A 24,000-nucleotide genomic window follows, 5' to 3' on the forward strand; every position below is an offset into this window, starting at 1 on the left:
TTGTTATGTGTGAATTTGATCCTGCCATTTTGATGCTAGCTGGTTGTTTTGTCCATTAGTTGACACAGTTCCTTCATTGTGTCGATGATCTTTAACATTTGGTATGTTTTTGGAGTGGCTGGTACTGTTTGTTCCTTTCTATGTTTAGTGCTTCTCTCAGGGGCTCCTGTAGAGCAGGCCTGGTGGTGATGAAATCTCTGAGCAATTGCTTGTTTGCAAAGGATTTTATTTCTCCTTTGCTTATGACACTTAGTTTGGCTGGATATGAAATTCTAGGTTGAAAGTTCTTTTCTTTAAGGATGTTGAATTTTGGCCCCCACTCTCTTCTGGCTTATAGGGTTTGTGCCAAGAGATCTGCCGTGAGTCTAATGGGCTTCCCTTTGTAGGTAACCCGACCTTTCTCTCTGGTCGCCATTAGCATTTTTTCCTTCATTTCAACCCTGGTGAATCTGGATTATGTGCCTTGGGGTTGCTCTTCTTGAGAAATATCTTTCTGGTGTTCTCTGTATTTCCTGGACTTGAATATTGGCCTGCCTTTCTAGGTTGGGGAAGTTCTCCTGGATAATATCCTGAAGAGTGTTTTCCAGCTTGGATTCATTCTCTCCGTCACATTCAGGTATACCTATTAAACATAGATTAGGTCTTTTCACATAATCTCATATTTCTTGGAGGCTTTGTTCATTTCTTTTTACTCATTTTTCTCTAATCTTGCCTTCTCATTTTATTTCATTGAGTTGATCTTCAATTCTCTGATATCCTTTCTTGTGCTTGGCTGATTTGGCTATTGAAACTTGTGTATGCTTCGCAAAGTTCTCGTGTTGTGTTTTTCAGCTCTATCAAGTCATTTATATTCTTCTCTAAGCTGTTTATTCTCATTAGCATTTCATCAAACCTTTTTTCAAGGTTCTTAGTTTTCTTTGCATTGGGTTAGAACATGTTCTTTTAGCTCAGAGAAGTTTGTTATTACTCACTTTCTGAAGCCTGTTTCAGTCAATTCATCAGACTCGTTCTCCATCCAGCCTTGTTCCCTTGCTGGTGAGAAGCTGTGATCCCTTGGAGGAGGAGAAGCAATCTGGTTTTGGGTGTTTTCATCCTTTTTGCGCTAGTTTCTTCCCATCTTTGTGGATTTATCTACCTGTGGTCTTTGTAGTAGGTGACTTTCGCATGGGATCTCTGAGTGGACATTCTTTTTGTTGATGATGAAGTTATTTCTTTCTGCTTCTTAGTTTTCCTTCCAACAGTCAGGCCCCTCTGCTGTAGGACTGCTGGAGGTACACTCCAGACCCTGCTTGCCTAGGGATCACCTGCGGCACCTGCAGAACAGTAAGGGTTGCTGCTAGTTTCTTCTTCTGTTATCTTCGTCCCAGAAGGATACCCGCCAGATGTTAGCCTGAGCTCTCCTTTATGAGGTGTCTCTTCAGATATACGGGGTTTGGGGAGTTGCCTGAGGAGACAGTTTTGTCCCTTATAGGAGCTCAAGTGCTGAGCTGTGAGCTCCACTGTTCCGTTCAGAGCTGCTGGGCAGGTACATTTAAGTCTGCTGCAGCAGAACTCATAACCAACTTTTTTTCCCAGGTGCTCTGTCCTGGGAAGGTGAGGCTTTATTTAAAAGTTCCTGACATGCTGCTGACTTTTATTCAGAGATGCCCTGCCCAGTGAGGAGGTAGCCTAGTCACAGTGTGCCAGCAGAGGCGTTGTTGAGCTGCCATGGGCTCTGCCCAGCTGCTGTGTGAACTTCCTTGTGGTTTTCTTTATAGAGGTATAGTTAGAACTGCCTCAGTAATAGTGGTCTGCCTCAATAATGCAGGCTGTCTCTGTAATGGCGAACTGCCTCAGTAGTGGCAGATTGCCTCGGTAATGGCGGACTGCCTCGGTAGTGGTGGATTGCCTCGGTAATGGCGGACTGCCTCGGTAGTGGCGGATTGCCTCGGTAATGGCGGACTGCCTCGGTAGTGGCAGATTGCCTCGGTAGTGGTGGACTGCCTCGGTAATGGCAGATACCCTCCCCCCCACAGAGCTGGACCCTCCCAGGTCCAGCTGTGCTTGCTGTGAAACTCTCAATCCAGAGTGTTTCAGACTGCTGTTCTTTGTTGGGGTGGGACCAGCCTAGCCAGATCACCTGGCTCCCTTTTTCAACCCCCTTTTTTTCAGTTGAATGGGTGATTCTGTCTCCCAGGCATTCCGGGCGCCAGTTGAAATGGCCACCCTGATTTGTGTGAGTTTTTGTGCGGAGACCTGCTGTGTATGCTGAAACTGCCATGCTGGAAACTCCTGGTGCTTTTCTGTCTGGGAATCTCCTGGTCTGTGGGCAGTAAAAACTAGTTTGGAAATGTGGTGGTCACTCACTTTCTGCGTTCTCACTGGGAACTGCATGCCAGAGCTGTTCCTATTCATCCGTCTTGGATCTCGAGATAAAGAATTTTGCTATACTGTCCAGGCTGATCTCAAAGGATCCTCCCACCTTGGCCTCCCAAAGCTCTGGCGTTACAGGGGTGAACCACCACATCTGGCCCACATATATTAATAATTAACATTTACTGGGCATTTAGCAGTGTGCCAGGCAACATGCTAACCACTTGATAGGCATTATCTCACAGAATCTTCAAACCAAACCTATGACATAAGTACTGTTCACAGTATGGATTAGAAAATTAAAGACACTTGACCAATGCCACAGAGCCACTAAGGGGTGAACCATAATTCAAACTTAGGTTTGTCTGTCTTCAGAAGTTAACTTCCTATCCACTGAATCATATTTCATCTGTTCCTCCAAATACATTTTTCTGGGGCTTAGCAATGCCAGTTGATTTACCTGAGATTACCAGCAAACGAATGGTAATGCGAGGACTCAAACCCAAACCATCAACACTAAGTCAGTGATCTTCCATCACCTTGCGTTGCAACACAATAACCCCAACAGCACCCCTGTCAGCGGCCAGACACAGGAGGAAAAAGGAGAGGGAAAAGGCTACTCAAGAGTCACAGGCATAGAATGCTGCTGGCGTGCACCCCCGCTCTCTTTCCATTTAAAGTCAAAAGGAAAACAGAGGAAAGAATGCATAAGATGTGGCAAGAAAAAAAATGAAACCATATTACTTTACACTAATTTAAGGCAGCTGTGTAACCTATATGTTAGGAGGCAGAGAGAGTTCAAATGACAGAAAAGAGGTAGTATATGGACTAAATAAGGATACATGTTTAAATATTTAAAGAACTTCTGAATTTCGACATGTGAAAGTTAGCAATAAAAATGAAAACAGATGAAATAAAGTTACCAAATCTTTCTTTCATAAGAGGCTAGGATAAGAAAAGTTCAAAAAACTCTTAATATTGGAAGCTCTACAAAGCAATCTCTCAATGAGAGAAAAACTCCAAACTGGTCGTTATAAAAATGTACATTTAGAGCCAGGTACAGTGGCCTGTGCCTATAATCCTGGCTATTTCAGAAAATGAGGCAGGATCATTTGGGCCCAGTTCAAGTCCAGCCTGGGCAATACGGGGAGACCCCAATCTCTTTTGTTAAAAAAAAGGTGCACATTTAATTTACATAACACAGATTATAAAATCCAAATTGTGCACAGGTCTAGAAAATAGATCAATAACCTGAATCAACTGCTTTTAAAGAATTAAAAATCCTTCTCTAAAAAGAATTGTAAGTACCAAAGCCTGATGAAGTCTAGCATGAACACTGAAATTCATATTGAAAAAGTAGGTTTGTTTTTTCTTATCTTTTTAATGCTTTTATTTTTGAGATAAAATAAAACATAGCATGTCTTGCTATGTTGCCCAAGCTGGTCTTGAACTCCTGAGCTCAAGCGATCTACCCACCTTGGCCTCTCAAAGTGTTCGGATTACAAGCATAAGCCACTGTGGCCAACTCAAAAAATAAATTTTGGAAGAAGTTATAATAAAGCAATTTATTACAATTTTCTTCTTCAACAAGCTATTATTTCAGCTCTAACTCTGGTCATATACTTGTTTTTGGATCTCTGCCTCTTTCTCTGGCAAAATCAAGAATTTAAACATTCACTAGGTTTTATGGAGCAGTAAAATAAGTATAATGTTTAAAAAAAATGCTCCTAAAATATTTTTCAACAAATGTTTGTAAATGGATGTCAAAAGTAAGCCTGTTTTGTGTGTGTTTTAAAAAACACTGCCATAGACCAGAGTGCCAGTCTGACAGGCAGTTTAAACAGAACATTACTTCAAGAGCAAAATTCATTATGATGAATGTGTCAAGTGAAATTAGAAATCCACTAATGCTAATTGGATATATTCTGAACATATTAAACTTCTGAAGATATTTTCATGAACCCTTTGCAATTTCCTATCAACACCCATGCATGGTTGCACTTTGGATGTACCCACCATTTGACACAATATAGGTTATTATGCTTAATAACTTTCAACCTCTCAGGGTGAATCCATAGTTTAAAGAAATGAGAAAAGCTACAGTGTGAAGACACCCCTTCTAAAAGGGAAAATGAAATATTAAAAAGCTTGAAGAGTAATGACAGAGTAAACATGGTTACGTTTTTTCAAATATAAGAATTATAGAGCCAGATGGTCACCATGAAAATCTAATACACAAAAATTAGAACTTGCCAGCCTATGGAAAACATAAAATATTTCATGAATGGTTTTACAGATAAGTTCAAGGAGGGTTATCAATCAACAGATTGCATTTCCAGAGTGGTCAGTGAGTAAATCCAGGGCATATGTCACTGAGGACAATCCTGTTATTTCCCGCGTAGTCTCTTGGTACCTCTGTCAGAAGCAGATCACTGGGCTTCATGGAAGAAAGGTCCAATAAGCAACACCAATGTTCTTAGGAATCAAAATGATAGCAGAGCAGGAAAAAAAAACACCCACAGTTTGGCATGTGTGAATATAAACATGAGGTGCGGACAGAAAAGGTGCTTTAATGTTATAGGAACTTACTAAACACACATAAATACAGCCTGTGAAATTGCATCAGACATTGTTTTGGACAACTTAGAAAGATAGCATTACACAATGAGGGCATTGTTCTTACAGGGTTCACTGACGCGTGAACCCGTGAAATGATAAACGACTATACGGTGCTTACAACTATGAAGAAAAATCATGATATTACATAATTATGATATTAGAGAGACAAAAGCATTTTCATAGCTTCATTCCAGGAATATCCTGGTGAGGGGTGGTGTGTGACCACAAAGCAGGGGTGGGGTTAGGAACATTTGGCCACACATGCGTACACTGGGCCGGCTTTCCCCAGCTTCGGACAGCCCTAGCCTCATCTCTTCGCCCTCCTCATTGAGGGACGTTATGAGGACATCTGCTTTACTACTGACATTTTCTCTCATTTCACATAAATATCCTTAGCCTGTTTAGCCTGTGTCTGATGTTTAGTCTTCACAGAGGAGATGCTCAAGGCCAAAGATAACATGCACTGCCTTTCATTCCACCTCAGAAAAAATACTTGTTGGCCCAGAGGTAGGTAACAGGCCAAATTCCAATTTTCTTAATGTGATGAGGACTTTCCCTATTGCACAAGATACAAAATGTTTCCAATACAAAAGGTCTATTTTTACATATCTACCCAATAACAGCTCAGTTAAAAACAGGCCCATCAGATTGACAGTTTCCTTAACTGCTTAGTTCCTGTCCCATTGCAGATAGCAGAAAAGCACTTAATGGCAGCCAGGAGACAATTTTCCATTAAGACTTGTTAATCTTTATACAGTCATCCTCATGCAGCCATCAAACTGAACTTAATGACAAATCAGTTAAAATAAATTACTTTTAGGAACTTGTTTAAGGATTGAATAAAAACAAACCACATGTGACACCTCTTTGGTCCTCACCGTGACGGCATATAATTATCACCATCTGTGCTGTTTATTCCATTTGTCCAGCCTATCTGCTCCCCTAAACACCCCCAGAGCAACTCTTTGCCCTTCTCTGTCCTGTTCTGGGCCCCAGGAGGCTGACCTCTAAGCACCACAGGACTGTGTCTGCATGAGCTGTGCCCCTGCTCTCTGGCTTTCAGCTGGGCTTAGCCAATGAGAGGCACCAGAAAGAGATCAGAGAAAGGGAGGAGGGATGGCAGGAAGTCACTCCCTTCTCACTGCTCCTGCAGTCAGGCCGCCCCTCGCCCCTCGTCCTGGCTCAGGCTTCAGGGCTCTGATGTCGCACTCCCTCCCCTTACTCTCCCAGGCCCAGGTGTGCTTCTAGCTTCCAGCTGCTGCTAGGCCCCAGGTGCTTCACTAGGCCTAGCTGGTTCCCATAACCCTGCCCACATCTCCATCAACAATCCTTAACTAGTCTTTCTTCAGTCTAAACACCTGTTGTCAGCCAAGACCTTGGCTGACAGACTGTCAGCAGCCAGAGGGTCCATGCTGGGATCACTTACGTGGACTGTGTGAACGAGGTCGGCCACCAGGCACTGCTTCAGCTTCTCGTCACTGCTGGTCCCATGAAGCACAAGATCAGGCATGTATGTGGGGCAGTAGCCCGCCAGAAGGGAGCGGCCAAAGTTCCTTACATTCTGAGTGCTGACACTCTGAGACCTAAAACAACATTTGGCCATTAAAATGCACAGCTGAAAATGTACTTTCTTCATTCATTATAATTGGTACAAGCACCCCAATGACACACGTAAACAAAATAGATTCAGGGTGGTCCATGTCACCAAGCCGCAAGTTAAGTGGATCACAGATGTGAGAAAAAGGAAGGGACTGGGGGAGAAAAGGGAGTATTTTAAAGTGGAAGGTGGGGGGTGGCAAGGAAAGTACATCCATGGCTAGTTATGAGTTTATTTTTGTTCCTCAGGCAGTCTGTGTCAAAATACTGATGAAAGAAAAAGTCTGAGGAAGGGCTCTTGCCAAAAGCCTGGCTTTAGGAATCTGACATATCTGCACAGAGTGGTGCCAATGACAGTGCCGAAGATCAGAAGAAGTCTCTAATTACTGCTTTCAGTCATCACAGACCAGATAATCAACCTGATGGAGTGTTAAGAAAGAGGTGCGGTTTCCCAACCACCTCACACTGCTCTGGTCGGCAGGAGAGAGGCCACACGGTGAGTAATCCACCCCTCCTAAGCAAGGCATGTGCTGCCAGCCACGGACCTTCCCTGCAGTTGACAGCAAATTAAACTTCCTGTTCCCTCCCCCACCTCCACCACATCCCTTAGCTTCCCCCAGAGGGTCACGATAGCTTCGAAGACAACCACCGGCTGCCTGCCCCTGTGAGCTCAGTGGTGCTAAGCCAGTGACCATCCTTGGAAGGACAGGCGGGAAGCCGTTTGTAATAGAATTGATAGTACTGCTAACATTCTGTGGGAAAAAAAATACCGTGTGGGAAGCAGACAATAGTAGCTAACACGATCACAGGTGTCAGGTCAGGAGAGTGGAATTCGAACTCAGAGCCCTCTACTTCCCAGCCTGTGGAGTTACCTTGGCAGAGGCAGTTCCACTTCCAAGGACCCTCCAGTCCTGTCAGTACCGTGACCCAGGTCCAGCATGGCTGAAGCGCAGGCTTCGTCGTCACTGTCTCCCAGGGCGCTATCCGAGCTTTCATTTCGGGGAATGTCTCCTTCAGTCCTGAAGTTGGCCTTCTTGTTGGCATCCCCACAGGGGATATTTGCAGCAGCAGCCGCCAGGCCAGGGCCCCGCTGGACACACCTGGGGGCAACAGGCTCCAGCACAGGTCCTTCCGCAGCCTTCACATACAAACCTCTAGCTGCCTCCAGCCTCCTCCCTCTGGTTCCTGCTGCACTGGCAGAGGCTGCGTCCAAGTCGGCAGCGTGGCTGAGCTGCCCAGCAGCATCTGCCACCGCTTCGTTTCTGCTGCCTCTGTCCTCTGCAAAACCTTTGTCAGACTCGCCTTCATCCCCCTCCAAAGGCTGATTCTGAGGGCAGCAGACGTTCTCCTGAAAGCCAGGGTTGAAAGGGCTCCCAGAAATCTGCGGGTCCTGAGCTGTATCAGTGGCCGCCCTGGCCTCCAGCGAGGGGTCACAGGCCTTCATCCGTTCCTCCATTTTTTTCATGCGGCTTTCCAAGTCAGACTCTGGAGATGCAGAGCTCCCGATCTGGAAAGTGACCTTTTCTAAGGGAGGTTTCTCCCGGAGATGTCTGTCAGGGCAAGGCCAGGCCACTGACCGGTCTGGCAGTCTCGTAGGCATCTCCACTTTACACAGCTCACAGACACCTTGCTGGTCCAGCTTCATTCCTGCCCCCAGAACTTCACAGCTGGAAAGTCTTGAAGAGCCATCTTGTGGTGCCTCTTTATTTTTTTCATCCCCACAAAAGCCATTCTGAGGTTTCCAGGAACTGTCCGATGCTGGCTCCTGGTACCCTGTGCTACAAGCCTCAGGACCCTGCTCCGGCCTCCTGTGAGCTTCTTTGTCAGGTTTAAGACCCAGATCTCTACTGTCAGTGCCCTCTGGACTCTCAGGAAACTCTGCCGGCCAGGGGTTCTGTCTCTCAGCTGCTGCTGGTGGTAGGATGGGGGGTACAAGAGCAGGCTCGTTCCTCACTGTAACGACCACATACTCAGACTCCTCCACCTCTCCTTTCTCCAAGGCTGTCATGATCTTGCTCCCGTTTAAAATTTGGTCACCTTCACCGTGATTGCCACTCCAGGTCAGCTGGTTTTCTTGTAGCTCAGAGCAACGGAGAAAGTAGGTCAGGACATAAAGTATTCGCTGGACCAAGTCCTTCTGCTTCCCTACCACCACGGTGCGAGTCAGTCTCACTGGAGAGCCTATGGCTCCGTAAAGATCACCTAGACAGCAAAGGTGGACACAAAGGCAGTGGTCTCTGGGGTTAGCATGTCATAGATATATCAGCCTTTACAAGAGCAAAACGGGTGACTTATTCCCAGTCTGGAGTCACTGCTTCCGACTCCTGATTTCTACTTTCTAGTAATGACAACATTTTAGTTTGCCACTGTAAGAGTGTCAGCCTGAACACAGGCTGCGGCTGGTCACCCCTGATGTGTGGGAGTCATGCTGCTGTGCACACAGCCCCTCCCAGTGCCTGCTGGGTCTTCCCTGAAGCTCAACGGGTCCACCAATGAGATGGCCCAAGGAAAGCTAAAGCCAGAGCTCTGAATATGTGACAAGATCTAATACTATATCTTGGAAACTAGAATAGTAAGAATTTGTTGGAAGAATCCCAGGACACTGGGCCTTGGGATAAAATCCAAATTCAGGAATTTCTCAACAGAAGGGCAGTGAATTAATTCAAAATATTTAATGAGGTGGTCTATGTAAAATTCTTTTAATATGCATACACACACCAAGTAGAATCACTTTGATAAACAAGAAGAAAATCACTTAGTCATGAATAATGAGTCTGAAGGTTTTATTTTACTTCGCTTGAAAATTCAACTGGGCCAGGTGCCGTGGCTTATACCTGTAATCCCAGCACTTTGGGTGGCTGAGGCAGGCGATCACTTGAGGTCAGGAGTTCAAGACCAGCCTGGCCAACAGGCGAAACCCTGTCTCTTCCCAAATACAAAAATTAGCCGGGCATGGTGGTGTGTACCTGTAGTCTCAGCTACTTGAGAGGCCGAGGCAGGAGAATTGCTTGAACCCGGGAACCAGAGATTGCAGTGAGCTGAGCGAGATTGTGCCACTGCACTCCAGTCTGGGTGACAGAGCAAGACTCTGTCTCAGAAAAAAAAAAAAAAGAAAATAAAATTCAACTGGAAAAAAAAATGTCCCATTAGTTATATCCTGACAAGTTGATTAAAAACTGACTAATGTACCATGGGTTCTACAATCAGCTTAAGGAGGAAAGAATAAGGGCAAATGTATCATCCAACCACCCAGCAATAAGCTTTTCATCAAAAGTACTTAAGTGCCTAACTATTAAAACTACTGCATTTGATAATTTATTACATTTTATAATAAGTTACACATTTGATAATAATATGGAAAATTATAATAAAGAACCCGTGTCTACTAACTGGACAGGCACTGTGTTAAGATCCTAAAGATATATCTCAGCCAGGTGTGGTGGCTCACGCCTGTAATCCCAGCACTTTGGGAGGCCGAGGTGGGTAGATCACCTGAGGTCAGGAGTTTGAGACCAGCCTGGCTAACATGGTGAAACCCCATCTCTACCAAAAATACAAAAAAATTAGCTGGGCTTGGTTGTGGACATCTGTAATCCCAGCTACTCAGGAGGCTGAGGCAGGAGAATAGCTTGAACTTGGGAGGCGGAGGTTGCAGTGAACTGAGATCACACTACCGCACTCCAGCCTGGGCGACAGAGCAAGACTCCATCTCAAAAAAAAAAAAGAATAACCAGAATGTTGGAACAAATCAGAACCTAAAAAGATACTAAATAAAGGGGAAGTGATACATGATAATTGGTATAACTCAGAATTTAGGAAGTTCGAAACCCTCTGAGGAATGCATCTAGAGAGGAGGGAAAGCAGTTATAAGGGCATATACTAGATAAAACTAATTAAAATAGATGAATATGGAAAAAAAAAGTTATGAGAACCATTGGAAAGTACCTCCCCCTGGGACCCATTAGGAAATACCTCCTTCAGTGAGTATTCCCTTGTGTACAGCTCCTAAGAACATTCAAAGGGAAGGACAGAAATAATAAACAATCCTCTCTACAAAATGACTAGATTATAGGCTGATAGAGCTTTAATTGAGAGGCCTTTCCAAGTGACTGAGAAATCAGACAAGAATTCAAGAGAGTAACTCAGAATTGTAGTCTGAAGCTAGGACTTTTGTTTGAGAAAACCTTCCTAAGAGCTCATTACTGTTACTTTGATTACATCTGTCTATTGCTGCAGGATATCAAGTCATTTCAGAAATTCATGAGACATTTTTTTGTTAAATCAGTTGCAATATTAATAAAGAAGAAACATTACTTATCCAAAATCTGGTATAACAAACCACAGGGGAAAGGCCACTCAGAATGATATTATTATTTTTTAGTAATGCATTTGAGTATTGTACATTTTAATAACCAAGGAATAAATGGAAATGGTAAAACAAGGAAGGTTAGTAAAAATACAACTTATAATAATTTAAACTATATAAAATAATGAGAGCAATGTGTGTGGAACCAGTGCTATTATGTTATAGCCAAACGTCATCAAATAAAGCATTATTAAAACAATATACCTATAATATTAAATATTTACTGGATCTTGAAGTTGAAGGCAATTTCTTTTTGAGTCCTGGATAACTGAAGCTAATTCTTAGAGTAGATTTGTTTTCATGAGTATAATTTTTTAAAATGAAGAAATTGCACAACAATATGAATGTACTTAACTCAACTGAACTGTACACTTTGAAATGGTTAAGATAATAAACATTGTTATATGCTTTTTACCTGAATTAAAAATAAAAATTTAAAAGAGAGTCAAAAGACACAGTGGCACCTGTCCTGGAAAAGCTCTCAGAGGAGTCTTTGCAAGATTCCAGATAGTCTTCTCTTTTACTTAGGAACCTGGATTAAAATTATATCTGCATCATTGTGTATTCCCAGCGGTTTCGATTTTAATGTTTACTGTGACTTGCTAAATACTGAATGAAAACAATAAAATATGAAGCAACTGCTTCTACTTGTCAAATTATTGAACCTCCCTCCCCCGCAAAACTTCTTTGTAATAATGGAAACTCAGCCATCATTTATACTTGGCTTTACAAAGCTATCACAGGCCTTTGCTGCCCAGGGCCCTGTCCCCTCCTCACACTCTTCTTGTCAACAGCCAAACCCCTGATGGATTTGTTTGGGAGAAGGGAGGACTAAAGACTTTCAACAATACATGATCTCCTCTGAAAGATGAGGATTGTGAACCCACAGGAAAAGACTCTCCCTTGTTATGCCGAACACAGGGAATTAATGGCTCTCAATTAGTTACATTTGAAATGAGAAGCATGCCTAATTATAAACACATTTATCTAACTAAATGCACGCTACTTAATTAGCATTGTTTTGAAATGGGTGACCCAGCAGCATGGAATACAATGTTTCCTTACTATCCAGCCCCCTTTTCTTTTCCACTTAATGAGCCTGCATTTTTTTAAAGACTATTATTGTTCCATAAAACAAAAACAACTGTGTTCTGTCTTTCCCAGGAAAAACTCCCTGTATGACCAAGAAGGAGCCAGGCATGTTCTGAGTAACAATCAAATCAGGGTAATTAGCATATCCAGCACCCCAAACTTTTTTTTTTTGAGACGGAGTCTCGCTGTCGCCCAGGCAGGAGGGCAGTGGCGCAATCTCGGCTCACTGCAACCTCTGCCTCTGAGGCTCAAACAATTCTCTTGCCTCAGCCTCCCAAGCATCTGGAGCCACAGGGGCCCACCACCACGCCTGGCCAATTTTTTTGTATTTTTAGTAGAGACGGGGTTTCACTGCGTTAGCCAGAATGGTCTCAGTCTCCTGACCTCATGATCCACTTGCCTCAGCCTCCCAAAGTGCCAGGACCACAGGTGTGAACCACCATGCCTGGCCCCCTCCCCAAACTTCGATCATTTCTTTGTGTTGGGAAGACCGGAAATCTCTCTTCTAGCTTTCTCTGAAAATAAGCTATTCTTAACTATCGTAATCCTACAGTGCTAAAGAACGCTAGAACTTATTCCCCCTACCAGTTGTAATTTTTTATTTTTTAACTAGCCTCTTTCCATAGCCTCTCTCCCTTAAGTCCATTTAAATATTCATAAATTCTTTAGTTAACTGACTTAGAACACATCTTTTACCCCTAGCCATGAGGGGACTTGTATTCTCTTAAGAGCACAAGGACAAGACAACATCTGTATTGTTACAAAATGAGGCTGAGAGTAATAAAGGTAGGGATGAGAATCTCATGAATATGTGTAAAAATAGTGCTTGGCTCCTAGTGTCAGCTTTCATTATTATTAAAACATGCTACTTTCCAGGATGAGGTGCTCTTCTGTGGATATTTTTGATTGTTACAACTTCAGGCAGGAGGTAGGAGGGGCAGTTCTACTGGCACCTAGTAAATGGAGGCCAAGGATGCCACTCAACATCTGCTAACGTGCAAGACAGCTCTTCCCACGCCCCACAACAACTCGACCAACAAAGAATTATCTGGTCAACAGTGCTGAGGTTAAGAAATCCTGCTCTAGGGTAAACAGCCACTGTGGAATGGGAGAACACAGTTGGCTTACACTGCTTTAAGACTGTAACACAAAGCTGCCAGTAGGGAAAGGAGAGGAAGGGGGTGGCCCTACAGTTCGAATCCATGCACCAACTTCCTATTCCCCGTCTGCCCAATGACAACCTATGAATTATTGGGTGAGAGAGCCAGTACAAACTACAAATACTAGCATTTTTTGCAAATCCATCCCATATATAATATCATCTGAATAGTCAAATTAGGTACTAACCCAGCTGTGCCCAGAGAGGATTATATGGATGTGTTTTGGCCAGCATGTTCACTGACTGGGAGGTACGTTTCTCTGAGAAGGCTTTAATGGGAGGGTGATCCACAGGCATGACCGTTGGGACCCAGGCCAGGTGGTAGGTTAACACCGCAGTCAGTAAGGCAGCAAAAAACCTTGGAGAAATGGAAAAAGAAACAACCAGCTTAGTCAATGCAAAAAGACGCATGTCCTATGCAGTACCTACATTGGCTATGGGAGTTGCATACAAGTCTCCAGAGAGTTGAAGCTTACTGGTTTTTATTGATCTGTTCTATCAGAAGTGTAAACTCCTTGAGAAAGCGCTGGCAGAGCTGGTTTTTTTCCAAAGTGCTGGACATCATGGTAAGCCATACCGGTTCAGCTATCCTTGGAACAGAATATAAGTTCCAGATAGTTCCTCTATAGAAGAGAAAGACAGGGAAACACAAAAGTGTCAGAACTATTTTGGATAATCTTGATGTAAAAGAATAAAGGAGAAAACAACTTGAATCTATGTAGTCCTTAAGGGATTCAAGCACCACACATAACAGGGGTTGGCAAACTATGGCCCACAGGCCAAATCTGACTGCCACCTTCTTTTGTAAATAAAAAGTTTGGGTCACAGCCATGTTCATTCATTTACTTATTGTCTATGGCTGCTTCTGTGGGACAATGGCTAAGTTGGGTTGCTACTATCGAGACTCTACAGAAACAAAGTACAGAACTACAAAGCCGCACTTTCAGTTTCTTGACCTTTGAAAAATGGACACTTTAACATTAAAGTAGGACCCAGAGTCTGAAGCACAAGCCAGTGTCCAGTCTGACCACAGCAGAGCAACAGGCAAATCTCCAGTGCTTCCCCAAAAAACCATGGAAGGTTTACTAATCATCAGATTGCCATCAAAGAGCACAACTTTATGTCATTTCTCACATATATGACTTAAGCCTTAGCGATCACCAGATAATGAGTAACATGTTACTTGAGTACTTTATATATAACCCATAGTTCAAAAAGGCTTGTGATTTTGCTCCAGGTAGCATTATAGATTCATTAGCATATACTTTAAGCATCATAAAAGTGTTCTAACATTCAAAGGATTACAACATTTTTTTTATCCTTCAGCTATGCAGTAACAGTTTGACTCTTAGCTCATGACTGCTTTGAAGTGGGATTCCATTCCCCATCAAGAAACTGGTCTACAAAATGGTGCAACAATCCCAACTCAGCATGATGAGAGAGGATCCCACCACAGTTTACCTTTCCATGCAGATACTAGGAGAAAGGTCTCTAGATACCAGTTTCCAGAGGACACTGGGTATAAACTAGGACTGACCTGGCAAACTGGAACATATGTCTCCCTGACTTGCATATCCTCTCCATCTGTGCTTTGAATAAGCATCCCTGAACTCAAGTTTCCACATCTGTAAAATGGGTTAGTAGGGCTTAGGCTTTCTGTGAGGCTGACATAAGATAATGAATAGCCTGGTGAGAGATACCTGAATATTAGTTTTCCCCCTTCATCCTGTTAAAAACAATCCTATCAGGGACTGTAGGTTGAGCAGTAGTGAGGATTACTCAGTGGTAAATTACTTAAATTTTTTGCTTCATTTGTTCTGTTTCCATCTTGAAGGGCAGAATCACAAAAGTGAGGAATAACTGCCAGGCCCCCAATTCTTCCGAGTCACTGTTTCTCTTTACCCATGGCTGCTCACAAATATCTCCTGCTAGATTTGTCAACCTTTGTCACTTTACCTGAATTCTCCCAGAGCTTCCATCAATCGGCTGACGTAAAACTGGACCCGGAGGCTTGATTCTGCTATTTTCCTACAGGAGATCATAGCCTTTATTGAAGAGAAAGCAAGCCAAATTACTGAGAAGAAATTTTATAACTTATCTACTGGACTTTATTAATAAAAAATATTATGCAATCAATTAAAAACACTCAAGATAATAATGCAAAGCAGTCATTTCCTTCCCTAAGGCAACCCAGTATCTGGTAACTAACATTAACGTGCCTAAGAATTTATCACTGCTATGGGTGACTTAACTCTCTTAGGAAAGATCTGATACATAAGCAAAGAAATTCTGCCATCTTCAAAGCCCCACAATCACTTCTCTATTTGACTTTGGATTACATCCTTATTACCTTTTCAATTGCACTCTTCAGTCTGTTCATGTGAGATTCAAACAGGGGAAAATGAGAAAAGAAGAAGTCCTGGAAATTCCTTTGTGCTTCTTCTTTCTCACATAGGGAAAAGATGATACTTATGGCAATTTTCTTCCTCCTAACCATAGCTGGATTAGAACTACAGGTTTCTTCAGCCAAGCTGAATGTCTCATCAGTTGACCTGGAGGGAAACAGAAGTTTGCAAAGTTGCCGAGCATCAATGAGTCACACTGAAGATCAACTGTAACGCCTGGGATGACACCCAGAACATTCAGTCATAACTAAGAGTATATCTGCCTTTAGTTCATTCTCTTCTATAATTCCCCGGCATGAAGATGAGAATGTCAGCTTGCTTGCCACACAGTATTATCCTAACATGAAAAGAAACTCAAATGAAAACTACAAGTAATTTAAATTTCCCTTTGTTACTCCTGTCCTTTTCCTTTGGATCATTTTATGTCAAATTGATGGTATTTAGGAAGGAGTGTGAAGTATCTGTTTACCCAAAACACAGCCCCTCTGCTTTGGCTGATAGATACCAATAGATAAGATGACCAAAGAGGAGTGATCCTTCAGGGTATTCTGTTGAACAGCAGTATCACATTGGAACATTTACTGGCACTTCCAGGATTACTTTCCCAGGGCTATTGTTTTTGTTTTTGTTTTTCCCCAGGGCTATTAAAACCACTAGATGGAAGTGACTCTTCTAAGTGCTCAGATTAAGCCATGTGATTAAGCTCTCCGAAAATCCTCCAAGCAGAAAGACTTACCTCTCTTCTGCTACAGCAGAATTAAAAAAAAAAAAATCTGATTCTTTTGGGAGAGTTGGCTTCTATGATGACAGCCATGAAGCCCAAAACTTCTAAATATATATTTAATTTGTCTTAAGGGGTAAGCCTCACAAAAATGGCCTAACCATGTCGCTTACTTAACTACTGTGAAAAGCCAGTGTAGCTACCACATAACTACTAACAGCAAGAATACAAATAAAATAGGTTTTTTTCCTACAAAAACACCAACACAAAGGACATAACAGTGCAATTGAAAGCCCTAGACTAGCACATAGTAGGTATGCAATCCATTTTATCTTTCTCACGAACCCCATCATCTAGTCTCATATCTCTGCCAATATGGGAAGGTACTGCTTCCTCCATTTTCTTTATTACAAATTACAACATAGCAATTACTCATCCTGGGCAGAATATGAGAATTAGCCTTCTGCCCCTGGTCTTCAACTTAGTTAGGCCTTTACTCATAGTCTTTAATGCTCATGTGATTTCAAATAAATCCAGATTTTATTATTAAACAAACATACACCAAAAGTGTTATGCTCAGGAAAGCTATTTAATTAATATAATTAATTTTGAGGGGACACAGGCACACACCACCATGCCTGGCTACTTTTTTTTTGGTAGAGATGGAGTCTCCCTATGTTGCCCAAGCTGGTCTTGAACTCCTGAGCTCAAGCGATTCTTCCGCCTCAGTGTCCCAAAGTGCTAGGATTACAGGCATGAGCCACTGTGCCTGGCTGTTTTATTTTTAAAGAAAAGGAGATAGACATCTTATTCTAACCTCAGTTACATGTTACTAGTTCCCTTAACTTCAAGCGAGAGCCTGGAGATGTAGGTATGGTGGGTAAATCAGTAAAAGGTTTTCACTCCAGACGTGTCACTGAAGGCACAAGGTGCTGTTATAACTGTTACACATTATAATAAACCATTACCTGCTTTCTCTGGGAAATCCCTAGATTCTAATCATCAGAGAAAATTCTTGAGGCTTCCTAATAACTTCACACAGTTTCATACAATCCTCTCTCTTTTTTTACCAAAGTACTGATACTAAAGCCTTGTTTCCTTACACTACAGTAGTTGATTTCTGTTCTGTTTGGGGAATTCTCCTGAGTATATATTACAGTAAGGCTTGCTTGCAAACCTTTCCTCTTTTCTGTCATCTTATATTTCCTTCTTTTTCCAAAGTAAAATGACTCTATCAGTCCACTCATCTTTAGGCCAGTTTGATCTTTAATAATCAAATTATAATAAACACTGAACCCGACAGTTTCTCATCATCGTCACCATCTCCACCCTATAAACAATAGCCAATGCTCTCGTCAGTTTTAACGTAGCAGAGAGTGCCACCTGCTGAATTTCTGAAAAACTTCCATAGCTATAATAGAGTAGATAATTTACTTGCTTCACTATAACCCTCCACTGAATTCTAAATCAACTGAGTTTCATTCTGTAGTCTTGGATCAAGCAGGCAACCTGGAATAAATCGGGTCATGTAGTATCTTATAATTTAAAAATTATTCTACAAAAAAGGATGTTTAAGAATATTTCCAAAAATTTAAGTATGTGCCCCAGTAATTCATCATATCTTTATCTCCATGTCACCAGAGAAGGTACACAGGCTGTTCTGCAAATGTGGAAACTGAGGCAGAGTGCTGACTCAACTTTTTTTCAGGAACAGAAAGGTTCTTAGTGACAATGCTGGAGTTAGAACCCAGGATTCCTATCTTCTAGTTTAGGCTCATTACTTGGATACTGGCAATGACCAAGGACTCCGACCCTATGCCTAATCTGTCTGCTGGTGCTCATGCTAGCCAATGCATCATACCAGGCAGAGCACTGAGGGAAGGGGCTGGAAGCAGTCTGATCAGCTGACAGTCCTGAGAGTCAAGGAAAGACTACAGCTAAACACAATCTTTTTCCTTATAAAGAAATCAAATAGAAGTTTGTTAACATTTATGAATAAGCATTTATGTACATTGTAAGTACTTCAAGATCATAAATAATTAAAGTAAAAGTGACTATTTAAGGACATCTCAATAATCATTGATATCAGGATTCCTTGGTCTAATCATTATTTGTTTCAGCTTTGAACTTATGCTGAATCTATGTATTACATTGGGCCATATGAAATTGTAGGTCAAAGAACATCCCACCAGCAACTTTATCAGGTTGGTCCAATTTAATAATTCAAATCAAAAGGCTTCCTGGGACATTATACTTTGCTCTTTAAGGTTTCAAATGCCTCGGTAAGTGATGGAATCCCTGACATTAGCTTTTAAATGCCTGAGCTCCATTCCCCATCCAGTAATCAAAGCTTACCACCTGGCACAGCAGGGGGCCCTGAGGTCAGTGTGAAGCCAACTGTTAAGATTTGTGAATATTGAAAACATTCATTCTAGTTTATGGAATAAAGTGTTGCCCAAGTCTAACAAAAAAAGAAAACTGTGACTATCATCCCTGCTACCTTTAACTCTCTTAGGAAGGACATTTTTAATTACCATGAATTGTCTGTCAGAGAGAAGCAATCGTAATGTTTGGTACCCCCTGTTCTCCTGCCTATAGCATAAAAAACTAATTTTCCCACCTGCATACCTGCCAAAAGGGAGAGATCAACTACAACATCCTTTAAACGAAGGGACCTTCACAGGCACAGTGATCAGTTTACAACGTCTGCTACCCGTGCGTTCTCGGTGTTCAGCAGTACTCTATCAGGGCTGGCTGCGTGGGCATTCGACCCCGCTCACACAGGGTCCTGCCCTCACTAGCGCCCCAGGCTTCATTTCATGCTCTGTGATTACCATCTTGAATTTTAAATAATTTTATCTTTGAACTTTTGTGCTATAAATCAAGTCTAATGAGACAACGAAGCTCAGAAAAGGATACCCCAAAGTATGGCACTTTGGTATGCTGAGTATTTTGAACTGAAGGACAGGGGCTCAAAAGCAAGACCTTGCTTTTCTGACTTTCTCCTGCCCTTCCTTCTCCTGCTCCCCTTTCTCCCCAAAGGCATAGAAACTAAGATTCCTGTTCCCTAAGGTAAGTCACAAAAACCTGAGCCTCTTTTTTCCCCAAAGCCAACTGTAAAACCTATTAAAGAAATACTATTCTAACTTCCTCCTACCTTTGTAAGTGCTGGCCACAAATAATTTCTCTGACCTACCTTGTCTGAAAATAGATCATAAGACCCTGCCATTCCAGAGGGGTCTTACCCTCTACCTGGGAGGAAGGAATGCTATACAGAGAGGTCAAAAAGAATTCTGACAAGACAGGCCCAGCTGGGTTTTCCTGCTTAAGTTTATTACCATTAGATCATACTCCTTTGTCCAATCACATTTCTACATGGCAATCCGTTCTTTGTTGAATGTGAGCATAAAAACATAGTTTTCTTTGGGTTCCTCAATCTTCATTTCTGAAGGCTCCATGTCATGTGAAACTTTGACTAAATAAAATTGTTACGTTTCTCTCTTGTTAACCTGTATTTGTTATAGGAGTGTCAGCCATGACCCTTATGATATGCAGGGAACGTTACCGCACCCTTTCCGCCCCTATACATGCACATGAGTAGTGAAGACACTGGGCAGCAGTTTGTATATGGGTGATCCAAGAACCAAGGGCTTGCAGCCCAGACAGTGAGAAACTGGCCCAGCACTAGGCACGTACCCACAAGTCCGAGGCAGGCCACGGTGTTACAAGACTCTAAAGTGGAATGGCTGGGTCTTGGACCCACACTGACGGCTGTGACTGTGGTGACAACAGACGCTGCAGTAGCCATAGTTGTGGGAGATAGAGGAGAGGAGAGAGGAAGGATTCTGGTAGCTCCAGGAACCACGGTGGAAGGCCAGCTTGCCCATTAGTCACCAGAGCCAGTCCCTATACAGTCTGCACAGATATTTAACTCTCTGACCTGAACCCCAGGACAGTAAATTATCACAAAGTAAAAGCCTAAATGGGGACATTGCATTAAAGAATATCAGGGAATTATTGTAATTCTGCAAACAGTTTAGATTGTTTTTGAAAACTGCTGCAACAATGCAAAGTAAATATTCATAGGCATAGAAATAGAAATTGAATGTAAAGATTGTTATACTGGACAAAAAAACCCACACAGTTTTCATATGAAGCTTCAGATGAACAAATTATTAAAGAGGAAGGCCATTTTAAAATTAATTTTTCCTCGTAATTGAGGACACAGTGATAGAATGCACAAATAGGCATTTTGAATTATATATAACTCATGAGAACATTTATAGTTTCTTGTAAGATCTCCGCAAGTTACAGGAAATGTCAGAAGAAATATTAAAATAACCTTGTATAAATTTACATCTAAAATTAAATTCAGACTTACTCAAAATGGATTTGTGTGAAGAATTAAATCTTTTAAAAAATTGTTTAACAAGAATCATCTGATCCAGATGTACTAAAATTTACATCTTGAAAGTTAAAAAATTTATCCAAATGTTGTCATAGTCCATAAAGCTATGTAACACTGCATCAGCAGAAAGATCCTTCTCCAAGTCAAAAACTATCAAAAATTATTTGCCACCTTACATTTGCCAGGACTATCTCTTCAATTACATCAATTGAAAGCCAAGTTGCTGAAACTATAAACTTTGATGACCAAACAAATGTATTTGCAGAAAAGTCTTATGACACAAGATATCACATATTATAATATAAAATTATGACACCAAAAATATGTTTGGAGTTTGTAAGTTTATATTATTATTCATCTATCACTATGATCTCTATTACATCTTATATATATATTCTTAAAGAAAAACTTTCTTCCTTTTTAGTCCCTTTAATAACACTTTTCTTGTTTTTTGAGTAAGAAGCACCACATTTTTATTTTGCACTGGTCCCATAAATTAGGTAACACCTTTCTGAATGTAGGATACTTATTTTAGGTGTAAGTTCACCAGAGATTCACTAGTTCCCAATGCCAGATCTCAATTCAAATTAGTTTTGAAGAATTTCAAAGGAGTTGAGAAACATGATTTCAACTTTGAATTTAAACCTGAAGGGATAAAAAAGCGTTTTCAGAAAAGAGAAGATGTTGAAAAAAGATGGTTTCCAAGACTTATCTCTTCCAATCACAGAAGCTGGTATAATGCCAGTGAGGATGGTGGTGGCGCCTTCTCCTGACAGTTGCAGTGATGATAATGATAGCAATAATAATAATAAGTAATTCACACTGGCCATATTTTACTGCCCATATCCTATGTCTTGGCTAAACACTGGACTTGCTTTATCTCATTTAACCCTCCCAGCAACATTCTGAGGCTGTGCTAGTATTATCATATTGCAGACGAGATGCAACGCCTAGAATCCAGGTTAACTTATTCTATCATACATCTAGTGTGTGACAGAGCTAGGACTTGTGTTCACACAAAATTCCAAGCTTTTAATCATTTAATCCAAAGTCCACCAACCAAAAAGTGCTTCTTGATGGGTGATGAAGCTATAATTTTTTTCTCTCCAGCTAGCTTCTAGGATTGTGAAAGAGACAGAAGTGAGGCAAGCAACCTGATGTGTGTTACTCACACCCCCTGACCCCTCAGTTTCTCGGCTTGTCCCTTCAGTGCCATCTCTCCCAGGAAGGGCTCCCTAATTCCCCCCATGACCATCACTGTGTCTTCTCCATCCTGAGTCTCATAGCACTTTATATCTGCCTATGATATTTATCACATAACATCTTTATAACATTATTTATGTGCGTACCATCTCATAAACTATTTAAGTACAGGCACAAAGCTGAAATGTCTTATACCTTCACAGGTCCCTGCATATGGTCAGGAATAGTCAACTTACTAAATCAGTTAATTGACATGAATTTTTATAGGTACACAAAAAAATTTCCCTTCAAGTATTTGGACTGTAGGAAGAAAAAGTTGGAAGCTATGAATGTAACATCAAACGTACATTTTTGCACACAACTGAACTTTAGATCCAAAAACCAACTGAAATGAAAGCAGAAAATACCTAGATGTCATCTCTATTTATAATCATATTCATATCTGTTTAGTTTAAGAATTTACATTTCACAAAGAGAATATATCACAGACCCTTGACTTCATATATTTTTGAATACCACATTGGTATCACTGTGGCCAAAAAGAGACTCATCTCCCTCATTACTTATAAAAGCTACATCTGGAAGGGACCCTATTTAAAGAGAGCACACCATTTTAAATGAACACCCAATCTAGCTCATGAAACAACTACCCAGATACTTCCCAGTGTCTTCCAAAGGAGGAGATTTTTTAATTTTAGCATTTATTTATTCTTTCCTTCGAACTTCTAATTTGTAAACTTGCAGGCTAAGCTGAAGCTAATAAAAAAGTTTGGTTCTTTCTCCTCTGACAATAGGCGCGAACAGTTGCCCTGCCAGTTTCATCAAGCTGCCGACACTAGTACTTTTCTCGGCAAGAGGAAACTTGCAACTCACCTCCTTGGAATGATACCATTTTCCAAACTTGTTGTCTGACTTCGAAGCCAGCGGCGCTGGTAACTGCTGGAAGAAGATGTAGAGGAGCTTGGAGATGGGAAAGGTGTGATCAAAAGACTGCTTAGTGAGGCTGCAGGAAGAATTTAGAATTGGAAAGTTGAAGACAATTAGTCCTTATGTAGCTACATAATGCACAATATCATCAATGTATTTAGTATCACGGAACTATACATTTATTATGTATTTCATATCACTGAACTGTACACTTTGCCATTAAAAAATGACAAAAACCGTGATTACCTTTGCATAAACCTAATAAATGGTTAAGATGGTAAATTTTATGTTATGTGTATTTTAATACAATCCAAAAATTGGAAAAAACTATCTATGCCAAGTAACCTAAAATTTCAGGTTCTACCAGTCATATCCAGCAGGGGGAGACTATAATTTCCCTCTTCCTAAGATTTCTGAATAGCAAAGAAAACATCCTTTAAAAAGGAAAACAAATTAAAGGAAATAAGAGTCACAGATATAGCAAGTGCATAAATTAGCAAGCCCATATTACAAATGCAAAATAATCATTACTCAGAATGTAGACTGCAGATTTCTACTAAAATGGTCCACACAACATAACCATATTGCCACCTGGAAACTAATGCCATACACAGTGCTTACTTACACATATTTCCTCCTAAGAACTCCTTCACTCTATACTTTGAGGTAAAGTTTAGGCAACTAAGATTTTTCCCCCACAGACTATCCTGTCTCCCAAACCCCATCTCCATATATACAAAACTTACCCTCCTTCCTTCCAGCCCTTACTGCTACTCTCTTGTCTGTGAAAAAGAAACCTCTACTCTTCAATATGCTTTCTGCTTGGGTTACTTATTTGCCTCTGAGCCTTTCTCTGCCTCCTCCTGCCACATATTAGATGCCTACAGTTGTGTCTTGGGAAGTATGAGCTGACAGTGCCAGCCCAGACTTTTCTAACAGGCAGGGAGGAGGAGCTAGTCCCTCTCAGGTGGCCAAAGTGTTCCTTTCAAGTCAAGCTGCTTGATGAACATCTACTGGTTTGAAAGAATGGAAGAAAACAGACTTGTTCTGCTTTACTTCCCTAGGGCTAAGGAATCAGACATTGAAATGTCACTCAGTCCAGTGGAAAAGAAAATAGGGTGCTGTAGATGGCCAGTCAACATTTTCTGAAGC

General features: G+C 41.5%; 1 protein-coding gene across 5 annotated transcripts in view; it reads right to left on the reverse strand.

Annotated features, from left to right (window-relative positions):
• FNIP2 (folliculin interacting protein 2) overlaps positions 1-24,000 on the reverse strand; it is a 144,223-nt gene that overhangs the window by 28,015 nt on the left and 92,208 nt on the right. For 4 of the 5 annotated variants that reach the window (XM_012433852.3, XM_012433849.2, XM_012433846.2 and 1 more), the window contains 7 exons: positions 22,795-22,924; positions 15,535-15,736; positions 15,141-15,229; positions 13,661-13,807; positions 13,373-13,542; positions 7,440-8,769; positions 6,398-6,554 (listed from right to left, as the gene is read on the reverse strand). In XM_012433852.3, coding sequence (XP_012289275.2) covers positions 6,398-6,554; positions 7,440-8,769; positions 13,373-13,542; positions 13,661-13,807; positions 15,141-15,229; positions 15,535-15,736; positions 22,795-22,924 — 2,225 coding nt within the window. The remainder of the gene's footprint in view (positions 1-6,397; positions 6,555-7,439; positions 8,770-13,372; positions 13,543-13,660; positions 13,808-15,140; positions 15,230-15,534; positions 15,737-22,794; positions 22,925-24,000) is intronic. The other variant, XM_064383783.1, reaches the window with a different exon arrangement.

Source organism: Aotus nancymaae, unplaced genomic scaffold, assembly GCF_030222135.1.
Source record: "Aotus nancymaae isolate 86718 unplaced genomic scaffold, 86718_ANA_hifiasm-v0.15.2.pri h1tg000033l, whole genome shotgun sequence".
Taxonomy (NCBI): domain Eukaryota; kingdom Metazoa; phylum Chordata; class Mammalia; order Primates; family Aotidae; genus Aotus; species Aotus nancymaae.